At 38.1% G+C, this 12,222-nt stretch overlaps 1 protein-coding gene across 1 annotated transcript; it reads right to left on the bottom strand.

The window, feature by feature from the left end:
- Window positions 1–2,003: 2,003 nt before the first annotated feature.
- anxa13l (annexin A13, like) lies at window positions 2,004–10,229 on the bottom strand. Its single transcript, XM_053495647.1, has 11 exons — window positions 10,083–10,229; window positions 9,352–9,427; window positions 9,158–9,252; window positions 7,843–8,013; window positions 7,710–7,743; window positions 7,524–7,603; window positions 7,131–7,199; window positions 5,712–5,813; window positions 4,854–4,929; window positions 4,336–4,448; window positions 2,004–3,953 (listed from the first exon to the last, which is right to left on the bottom strand). The coding sequence occupies exons 1-11, from the start codon at window positions 10,095–10,097 to the stop codon at window positions 3,834–3,836; spliced, it is 951 nt and encodes a 316-aa protein (XP_053351622.1). The 5' UTR covers window positions 10,098–10,229; the 3' UTR covers window positions 2,004–3,833.
- Between the last annotated feature and the right edge of the window lie 1,993 nt (window positions 10,230–12,222).

Here is a 12,222-nt window from a genome sequence, read left to right as displayed (position 1 = left end):
CAACTATGATCTCGTCTCGGGGCAGCAGTATGGAGGAGCAACAAACACAGATCACTCGTGGAGAGAATCGAACGCAGATGTGCAGGCGCAGATGTTTCTCGTTGAGCACAGAGAGGACGTTTTATTACTGGAATGAGTTTAATGCCTGGAGTTTAGGCGAAACAGCGGCGGATGATCAACATCACTTCAGCTCCTTTTATGTATTAATGTACTGCGTTGATTCCTGAACAATCCGGGAATTTTATTTGGATGCCGGTATTCCCTCTGAAACATCTAACACGCTTTCATCATGTTTTTGGATTAAAAAAGGTTCTAGGCTTAAAAAATGTATACAAAGCTCTCAAGAATCACAGCATTTGGCACATTTGAGCAGTGTGTGTGTGTGTGTGTGTGTGTGTGTGTGACATCACACCGAAGTTTTTCTTTACACACAGGAATCCTGTCCCATCCTGGTCCTAATGTAAAACATACAGAGTTCGCTCGCATTAACACTCTCGATAAAACTGAGACGTTCAGTCAGACAAACTGAAGCTGAGCGGAATGGGGAAGGTCTGGAGCTCATCCGCTGGTGAAGGTATGGAGGTAAAGAGTTATAGACTGGATGATTCTGAGGTCCTCGGATTTCACACGACTCTCCATATGTCTCCTTTGTTCTTGACACATCTTGACCGTTTTCAATAAAATATGATACAAGACTTACTTTTCGCTCAGCCAGCCATCATGGTGCTTCAATATCACACTGGTTCATTCCTGTTCCATCCATCCATCTAGGAACTGTGAGGGCCAAAGGAGACCATTGTATTTATTCCCATTTTTACAGCTGTGGTATGACCTCCTGTCAACATTCACATACAGATTTACACACACCGGGCGATTAGACTAATCTGCATGTCTTTGGACTGTGGGAGGAAACCGGAGTACCCTGGAGGAAACCCACCAAGCACGGGGAGAACATGCGAACTCCACTCACACAGACCTGACCCTCGACAGTGCTAACTGTCACACTACGCCACCACGCCACCGTCATTCGTGCTAGCTAGCAGCAAAGTCACAATAGTTTGTTTATGTTCTACAAATCCCACAATTTTAGCAACATTTAACCAGAGATTTTCTTCTCTCTTCTTTCTCTATACTGTTCATCTCTTGTTCGAAAAAAAAAAAAAAGCGTATGGAGACATTATACAGAAAAGTAAAGCTAGAATGTAAGTTAGATGGCTCTCTGGTGAGTCAAAGTAGCTAGTACAGTTAGCTCATACTGCTAATCTTATCCGCAAAGTGGAACATAAATCAAACAGCTTAGCTAGTTAGCTTCATATCAAATTCCTCGCTAAGCGAGCTATTACTCTAGATAATTGATCCATTAATTAATTCCATTTTTTTATTTCATTTGTAAAAGTTGTTTCGGTGTGCCTGAGTGAGACAGCTGTGAGCCACTGGAACATGGTCTGTTCAAACCTCACCTTGCCCTGCCTTGACCTCGCAAGGCTACTGTGTAACATCTGGACGGATCTCAGCATCTGGACAGCTGTGGGTTCTTCTTCACAGCTTGTGTGTAATTAAAGAGGCTTTGATCGACTCCACACATCCGGGATGGTGGGATAAATGAAACCCTATTACACGCTGGAGTTTAAGAGCTGGTTTAATTCGGCTGCTGAAAGACTTTAGTGTTTTTATAACGCGATCACACACACTGAAGCGATAAAAGTCGAGCAGTGACGGGTCACATGACACGATCGCCATCAGCCCAGACGCTATATCTTTTTATGCTATCTATCTGTCTGACCAACTCTCTACATCTGTCTGTCTGCTGTCTCTATCTATTTATCTGTCTGTGTGTGTGTGTGTGTCTGACCATCTCTCTCTCTGGCCTGTCTTTTATTACATCTATCAATCTGTCTGTCTGTCTTGCTGTCTAACATTCTTCTTATATGTTTGTATAATATTTTATTTCTCTGTAAATATTTCTTCAAACAGAAATGAGTCCGACTAAAGCAGTTTGTTCACTTGTTGTTATTTATTGATACACATCAACGCCTGGGTCTGTATACAGATTACATCACACTCATCACACCACAGTGTACACGCGCTAACGCTAACATCCGACACGTCATTATGAATATGTAAATAAGCTACTTGTACGTCATTCCAAACTCCTCCTCCTGCTCATCCGTCATCAGCTCGTCTCTCTCGCTCTGTCCTCGTCCACATGGCGTAAATACAGGATTACTCAGCAGCAAGCAGCACACACTCCAGCGCAGGCTAGTCTAATACTCTACTCTACATACTCAGGGTTACACACGTTACTGTAAGGAGGAGAAATATGTTTCGAAAGCTGTTAGCATTAACACACAAACACTTTTTGGTTCAGAGAAAATTCCTGAAACAACCACAATCAGAAAGATTTGGATTTTAAGACGTGTTCTTATCTTTATTAATTCTGTAACAGTAAATAAAAAGCAGTGCCTAAGTTCTGTTTCAGTGAATAAACAGTGACTGTTACTGGTTTAAAGCTTTTCAAAGGGTCGGTCCAGGAAATATCCAATAAATAAACAAACAAAGAAATAAATAAATTGATACGTGCTAAATGTAGTGGATGAACCAAGACGCTGTTTTGTTTTCGCACTCAAAAGCTCCAAAGCTAATGTTGTTCATTAATAGAAATCTATCTCACCCAGGAAAATCTATAGATACTGTACCTACATACTACTTATGTACGCGGTTCAAAGAAAGTTTATTTTTATGAAATTTGCGTTGGACAATATAACTCCAATTATATTACTTCACACTCAGCCTTGATTCAATTTCACCAAGTGATTTTTTATTTTTATTTTAGAGAATTATTTCCTATAAAGAGTAGGTTTGAGTGTCAGGTGAGACACTAGCCGGACAGGTAGAGTGCAAAAAATGTCTTATGTTTGATTATATACATTAATTAAAGATTTCCTTGCTTTAGTTTATTTTCTTAATAACTGAATTACTGAGGCGGAGCTGCGTTATTCTACTCACGCTGTCACCAAACAATCCCCAGGTTTGGGATGAAATATGTGAAGTGACCTGACGTGAAAGATATCTGAACGTAGTGTGAACGTAAAGCAGAAGTGATTTAGAAATGGTAGTCGTGTGCTCCTGCGTTTCTAAAACGCCCTCGTCAACGTCTATTTAGAAAAAAAACCCCGTAGTTGTGAGTTAAACTGAACATAACTGTCAGATCTGTGAGATCTCGGTCACTGAAGGTTGAAGGCCTGTAAAAGTTGATAAAAATTGCGTGTTGAAAAATGTGTAATGAAGTATCAAAATACGGAACTTTATTATAATATAAAATGGAAAGTGTGGTCACAAGAATGTTAAATATTTAACCACTACAATTCTTAAGGACTTAAAAATCTTATTAAATCTGTAATTAGTTATTTTTCCTAGTAAATAAAAATCCCAAAATTCTAATTTGCACTTAAGCAGAATGTTGTTATGAGAACTAGGCCACTAGAAAAGTTTGTATATTTTACTCATAGATAAAATCTGGCCCATAGAGTTTTTTCTAAACATGCAAATTTCAAGTTTTGAGTATTTTAAACCAGGAGGTTAAAAACTAAACGTCTCTTTTAAAAACTTGCTTATCTGCCAGTATGCAAAAATGTAAATAAAAGAGTGAAAGTTGCCATTGTTTTGATTCAGACTGTTTGGCGAGAGGGAAGTGGACGAGGGCGTGTCAGAGCAGCACTGGAACACGGCCTGTGTGTGTGTGTGTGTGTGTGTGTTATTCCTCTAGGCAGTGTTGGTGAGAAGGTTTGTTCCTGGTGTAGAGATTAGTGTCGGACTCTGTCGCGCTCTATCTCTCAGTGCAGGACGGCCAGCAGGAGGCGCTTAAAGTCTCCGCCGCAGTCTGAGCTCAGAGCGTCCTTCAGCGTCACGTCAAACTTCTCCAGGTACATGTCCTTAATGGTCTCCAGGTCCAGCTGTACAGGATAAATAACCGCGTTACAGACTCATCGACAAGCAATCAGCTGTGGAACCAGCACTTCTCAGCCGAAACATTATTCAGGGAAGAAGAGAGAGTTTTACTAATAATTACTGAAGGTTTCATTCAATCGAAAGTCGTTTACACATTCATATAACACATGATAATCAAAAATGTTATATATATATATGTTATATTATACACGTGCTGTGAAACACATCGCAAAAAAAATAATAATGTCCCGGACCAGCTTCATTATGTATTATTTATTTTATAAAAAAAAATATTTTCAATCTGGGAAATGAAGGCTTTAAATCGAGTTGTTTTCATTCATCACAGACATTTGAAGGGAACAGCAGGATTTCAGAGATGTCTCGTACCTCCGAGCGTCCCACTATGATGCGGACGAGCGTGTCCTCGTCCGTTCCCGCTCCTGACATCGCTGCGTTCAGCCGACGGGCGAAATAAAGCTGCGGGTTCTTAGCGCACCGAACTGTTCCAACAAGCAGAGGAGAAAAGTCACATGGCAATGACACGGTGTGGCGTCGAAAATCACACCCTAACGTGTGCAGTAAAAACTAAAGCTGAACTTCACTATGCAGCTGATCACTGGAAGGTAAAACTGGCGGCCCAATTAGGCAGAAATTAGGATGACTCCGCCCTGTTTAAGCCACACCCTCAAATACTTAAAATAATAAACAGTTTTTGAAAGAAGGTACAGTATATTGCATATTTGGGCTTGTGTTTAGTGAAAATGTTTTACTTGACATGATTATTAAAACCAGGGAACGATAACTATTGAAAGAAAAGCAAACATTACACACTCAGTGTTTCTCTTATAGTAAATTATATTTAAGTTTCTATTGTTCATTTATTTTTCGCTAAACTCCTGCTTTACCCAGAGTTATGTAGCAGTCCTTCAAAGTCCCTGTGGCTTCATCGCTGATGGCATCGAGGATGTCCGTCCCAGACATCTACACACACACACACACACACACAGAACCTCATGATTTACAAGTTAATTGCTGAAACTAAATTATCCACAAATGCACCAGATTAAACTAGTTGATACAAGCTTCCATGAACTGTTTGAACTGTTAGCTTTATTAGCCATGTAGCTGCTGATCAAAACTATAACAAGCAAACCTCACACACACACACACACACACACACACCAATAATTTAATTATTGGCCAAGTTGTTTCTTTAAGTTCTTAAGTTAAAATTGTGTGAACATCATTTCTTTAGAAATAAACTGTTTATTTTTTTATTAGTGGAAATATTTTTCAATAAATATCTTAAAAGCTAGTTTGAACATTTTTACTAAGTAGAAGTTTGCTAGCTACAGTAAGTGACTGGATTAGAAACCTTTTTGTAAATGGTTGGTTTCTGTTTTATAATTCTGCTTGATGAAAAACCATAATCCCCGCGAGTTAGCTGTTAGCATGGTACTCATGGACCTAAATCTAGGCTAGCTAGCTAATCAGCCAGACTCCTAGAACGGAGCGTTTGTCAAAAACATGTAGCTTAAATATCTCCCTTACAATTTTAATAAATTAAAGAATTAATTTCTACTATTATACAAGGTTATGATGATGATGATGATGATGATGACGCTATGCGTTGGTTTAAACAGTGTGGCTCAGAATAAGCACAAACAGCAAAGCTCTTTGCTCTGACTAGCATCAGCATTGTACATTAGTAACACATGCAGTGTAGCTAGCTAGCGGTTTCATTAATCTGTCTATTTTCTCACAGATTCATAGCATTTGAAGGTGGCCTGGAGCTGCAGGTAGTTCCTGTGAGTCAGGATGTAGGTGAAAGTGGACTCGTCTGTGCCGAAGCGTCCTTCTCCAGCCTGGAAAAAAAAGGTAAAGCTATAAATATTACTATCCTGTCCATATTCACTTAAACAGTTACGTATCACAGGTATAACTATAGAAAAGGGCAAATGATAAAACAATAAAAAAAAAAGAAGATAAGATAAAGAAGATAATCTATCTACCATATGTTTAAAATACTTTAACTACACCACAGGCCTGAACTTGCAGTCATGTTTCCAAACTCATGGTCATGTTTCTGAAATCACTGCCTTGATTCACGAAATCATGGTCTTATTTCTAAACTTGTTTCCAAATTTGCTGTATTGTATCTCAACTGATGGTGGGGTTTTAGGTAGCTGGGGTAGCTCAGTGGTTAAGGCGTTGGACTATGGTTCGGAAGATCCCAGGTTCAAACCCCACAACCACCAAGTTGCCACTGTTGGGCCCTTGAGCGCGGCCCTTAACCCTCAACTTCTCAGATGTGTAATGAGATAAAAATGTAAGTCACTCTGGATAAGAGCGTCTGCCAAATGCATAAATGTAAATCTTTTAAAGTTTACTGTTTTATTTCCAAATTCTGGATTTTCTGTCGTATTTCCGAAATTATGTTTCCAAATTTGCTGCCATGTTTTGAAATTCATATTGCCAAATAAGTCTGAATCACGGTCTTGTCTTATTAAATCACGTTCATGCTTCCAAATTCACTATTGTGTTTTTACAGAATCACAGTCTTGTTACCAAATCATGGTCTTGTTTGTGAATTTACGGTGGTGTTTCCAAATTTGCTGTAATGTTTCCAAATTCGGTCTCATGTTTCCAAATTTGCTGTTGTGTTTCTGAACTTGCTGTCTTGTTTCCAAAATCATGGTCATGTTTCCAAATTAACGGTTGAGTTTCCGAACTTGATGTCATGTTTGTCATGTGATGTCGAATTCGCTGCTGTGTTTCCTAATTCTCTTGTCCTTTTTCAGAACTCACAGCCTTGTCTCCAAATTTATGGTCATGTTTCCAAATTGACATTAAAATTAATCTTTAAACACCAAAGCAGAGGCTTGGTTCAACATGAAATGAGAATGCTTTTTGAGCGTGTACTCTGGACTGGATTGCTTAATCACGCAAAGCCTGGGTTCCAAAACTTTCTTACATTTACAGAATTAACGTTAAAGTGGGTCAACGTGTCATTTTGAGAATCATCTCAAATCCTGAAACGTGTAGAACTCGTTCCAAGAGTCCTTATAGTTTACACTTTGTTTATATAGTGCTCGTCTGGCTTCATAACTCACAATGCAATGGAAAAAATTCGTTTTAATAAACGTAACATTTAAATGACTTTTTGTTCAATTCTGCCTCACCTCGATCAGTGATGTTGCGTCCTGTTCAGCCAGTCCTTCATCCACGTCGTAACCCTCGTCCCTGCTCGCCTGTACACGCAGAAAAACTCTTTCAACTTGCACTTAATTAAAAATGGCATGATAGTCAGGGACAGTGCTTCATAAATCATTATAATAACAGAGAGATGAAGAAATTTGAAATAACTACACCATGAAACTTTACTGGTTGTACTGGGAGCACTGTTGCTAGGCAACTGGGGAAAACAGACAATTAACTAAATGATTTAGTGGGTTAGTAGGTTTGTTGTGGTATCAAGACAAAACTTAAATGAGGATCAACACTAGCATGTCACAGAAGGTTGTGGGTTCTAATCCCATGACTACAGTGAATTGATAGATTGATTAATAATTCACCTGCAGAAGTGAAATCAGCAGGTTTCTCACGTCTCCACTGGTGTCGTCCTCGATGTCAGCTTCCAGGTCACGCTCGTGTACTACATCATCATCACCACCAACATCGACGTCATAAAAGCACAGAACGTCAGTACACTTGTCTTTTAGCGATCAGAGTATAACACCACTGATTGATTTCGTTCTTACCCTGAGCGTACGCCTCCTTAATATTCAAAATCTCCTGTGAATAAAATCACACATGACAGTGAGGTGAAGAGATTTGGTGATGGCGGGTGACATATCATTTGAAGGATTATAACACAGATGCTGTGAGTGTGACCTGGTTGGTGCTGGTGCACAGGATCTCCACCAGCACGTCCTCGTCGGTTCCGGCTCCCTTCATGGCGCGCCGCAGTTCTTTAGCAGTGTAGACGTGAGGCGGATCCAACATGGCGATGATCGCCTTCTCGAAACTTCCCATCAGCTCGCTCCTCAGCACCTCCTCCAGCTCCTGTGGGGAATCAGCTAATGCTGTTTGTCTGCATTACGTAAGTGTTTGTGTGTCTGTGTGTGTGAGTGTGTATTGATTAGTTGCTCATCTTTTACTTCTTCAATACAAACGATCAATTTATTAATAGATAATTAAATATGCAAATAATCATGTGCAGATTCTTCTAGTTAAAGATTTCCATATATGGACTTTAAGACACGCCCCCTTTACTTGTCTAATAGTTGTAACATCCACAGACTCACCAACACACTAATTTCCATCTACAGACTTTAAGACACACCTACATTTCTAACTAAAGCACATCTAAACGCTCATATAGACTCAAAGCCACACCCACATTCCAGTCTACAAGACACGCCTACTCTTTTCTATGTATGGTAAAAGCCACACCCACATGTGTGTCCCAGAAATAGTCTTAAACAACCCCTCACAAACACACAAACACGTAAAAACACCAATAAACTGATACTTGTTTTCATATAGGATCTTCAAAAGACACCCCCACATTAACATCTAACACTGCTGTAGACTCATAGCCACGCCCACATTCCTGTCTAAAAGACACGCCTACTCAGTCACATGCTTTTCTCTGTCTGTTTACAGCCACACCCACATATACATCCCAAAAATATAGTTGTAACCAACCCACCCTCCACACACACACACATATAAACGCAAACAAACTATTTAAATAAATCCATTTATTTACATGTGGGATTTTCAAAAGACACGCCCACAATTGCATCCAAAAACTCATACAGACTCGAAGCCACGCCCACATTCCTGTCTACAGTTTTTAAGACACACCCAATTCTTTTCTATGCATGGTAAAAGCCACACCCACATGTATATAACAAAAATATAGTTTTAAACACTCCCTTACACACACAGACGAACAGACACACATATTCTCATCCACAGACCTTACTCAGAGACGACCTTATTGTTATATATGGGTTTAATGACACACCCATATCTGCATATCTAGAGAAAAGGACACGCCCACTTTTCTGCCGCACTCCAGTCTATAGATGGGCTCCAAGCCAAGCCTGCAGGCAGATCTTCTTACACTCCGATTATTAAAGACTGCGTGGGTGTGTGTGTGTGTTTGTGGGAGTGTGTGTGTGTGTGCACAACATCATACATCATCATATTTTTCAAAGTACGCTTGTTTAATCTCCATGCGCTGGGCCGAGGAGCGGTTAGCTAAGATGTCGATGATGGTCTCCTCGTCGGTGCCTGCACAGAGCAACAAGACATCACAGGTTGTTTTACACCAGAGTCTCAGCTCTGTGTGTGTGTGTGTGTGTGTGTGTGTGTGTGTGTGTGTGGACGTACCCATTCCTTTGCAAGCTTTGCGGATCTCCTTAATATCCGCCATCACGTCAAAGTCCTCATAGGGAACGACTGTGGGCTGAGAACAAACAACCACACATATTGTGTGCTGAATGTGTGCACTTTATATCTGCCTGAAGTCGTCTGTAAATGTCAATCACTTTTACGTCTTCATTCACCAGACATTTCCTCATGACTCGAACACCCCTCGTATAATGTTTTTTCTGTAACCTAGAAACTGTAATATTCTTTTTCTTCTTTCTAGACTCTATATTTTTTAAGACTTTTTTCCTGGTTGTAGTATTTCAGTAAATTAGCACTGATTTATTCTAGTTATTTATTAATGTTTAGTTTGTAGTGATGATGTTTTTGAGCGTGTGGCTGAGTCATGATCTCTGCAGGGGCGGTGCAGACCCAGGTCCATCAGCAGGAAGGGAGTGTGTGTGTGTGTGTGTGTGTGTGTGATGGAGCAGATAAAAACACTGACATTATGTTAAAAACATTATATAGTAAGAAGGAGAAGCGCACAAGAAAGTTGAGTAATAATAACAACAACAATAATAACAACAATAATAATAACAGTAATAATAATAACAATAACAATAATAATAATAATAATAAGTATTCAGTGTTTACACTCAGAGTGCGTTTGATGATGATAATAAAGTATTAAATGTTAAAACATCCTGCAGTAATAATAATATAAAGCCGTTGGAGCAGAGAGCGCTACTCACGTGAACGTTGCCCATCTTCACCGCGCGCTGGTCCTGAATGCACGCGCTCCCGCTCTCTCATCACCGCGCGCACGCGCTCCCGTCCTGCACAGTCACTCCTGTGACGTCATCTGTTTACCGGCACCCTGCTGCGGGACGGACAACATGGCGGCGCGCGCTCTGTTATAATAATAATAATAATAATAATCAAAGTGATCACATTCAATCTAACACAGCAATCAAATGTTTACTGAAATATATATATATTCTACTATTTGTTTGTTTACGCTGTATTTGTTTGTCTGATTATTTATAATTATTTTTGAATACTTATTTAAGCAGTTTATTTGTTTATTTATTTGTTTGACTGCCTAATAGTTTTTTATAGTTTCGGCCTTAAATGATGAAGTCATTTAAAATTTTTTATAATATTTTTTATTCTATAAATGGTTAAACTCTTTATGTTAAGCTAAAGTGGTTTGTTAAATTGCTTAAATAAAAATTGTTTATTTATCCTTTTTTTGCTAATAATATTACATAGTTCATATTATGATTTAAATAAATTTTTAAAATACATTAAAAGATAAATTTAAAATATACATTTCTAATGTTCAGGCTGTTACAATAAAAAAAAATGATATTTCTATATATTGTATCGTGTGAGTAAATTTTTCATAGCAAGGTTCAAACTATATCTCAATAATAATAATATTTAGAACATTTAAAACTTGAGACTCAGATTTTAGAAACTGTATGCTTTTGATCAAACACACGGCAATGAATAAGTATTTTACCTATTTGAAGTTGAAGGTTTACTTAAAAGTCCACATAAGAGTGATATACTTTGCAAAAATATTTACAAATTAAGCATGAACAAGTTTCTCTCCAATACACACACACATATATATATATATATATATATAAGAAAAAAAATCAACTTAGTGAAAAAATATAAAACATGATTGATGCGCCGGTGTAGTTTGGATGCACTGGTGGCTCTTTAAAGAAAAAATATATATCATGAGCAATGGTCAGTTATAGAAATAATCAAAAACCTATTTATCTGTTAAATACACAACCATTTGCATGTTAATATTTTTCTATATTAATTTGTGTTACATTTACATTTACATTTAGGCATTTGGCAGACGCTCTTATCCAGAGCGACTTACAAAAAGTGCTTTAATGTTTACAACATTGGATACATACTTACACTGGGTTAACTAGGTTAATAACTAAGTAGTTAATTTTAATATTGTGCCAATAATCCTGCTGTGATGATTATGTCTGTGATGATTTATTTACTGCGTGTTAATTTACACTCCTAAAAAAAGCCCTGATTCTAAACAATAGCCTGAATTTTAGCAACGTGATTCCAAAAGGAATGTAATTTCACACAAGCTCTCTTTGTTGAGATGAAATAGTTTCGACCTACACACTCCTCACACACTCCTCATACATTTATCAAACACTCATCACACACAGCTTCCTACTGATCCTCAGATCTGCCCATAAGTGTAGACCTCCAGTCACATTCTTTCTACCACATTACATCATCTATAAATCAGTTTTAAACAATAATATTATAGTAACTTTTTATGACAGTGATCTCACCATGGTATAAAAACTCAACATCAGATTTAGTGTAAGGATTTCAGTTTTTAAAGCAGGATGATTACTGAATCAATAAAAACAAGTCTAATTTCAGACCACGTTTTGTACATATTATCTGTATGTTAGAAATTAAAATACTACACAGCTTTATAGCATAGAAATATGAATATAATTCATGACTGGACCTGGATTATGACTTCAGAAGGTTAATTTGACTTAAATTGCAGAAATGTTTATATAGTACTTAAATAAATACATATTATTGAAGTTAAATCATGATATACAGTGCAGCGCCAAAAAAGTCACACACTAGGATTACATTTAATCACCTTTAGCTTTGATTACACACGATATGTTGTCCAATTCATGTGTGATAATGATTCCTCATGCTCCCAGAACTCCATTTGACTTCATTTTATTGCCCCATAACGTTACTGAGTCTAGACCTGAGCAACTGAAGCAACCCCAGATCATAACACTGTCTCCAGAGGCTTGTACAGTGGACACTTTTATAACATGCAACTTCATCATTACTAGCTTTTTTCAA

The sequence above is a fragment of the Clarias gariepinus genome, chromosome 1 (assembly GCF_024256425.1).
Source record: "Clarias gariepinus isolate MV-2021 ecotype Netherlands chromosome 1, CGAR_prim_01v2, whole genome shotgun sequence".
Taxonomy (NCBI): domain Eukaryota; kingdom Metazoa; phylum Chordata; class Actinopteri; order Siluriformes; family Clariidae; genus Clarias; species Clarias gariepinus.
This window is presented reverse-complemented; position numbering and strand designations above follow the sequence as displayed.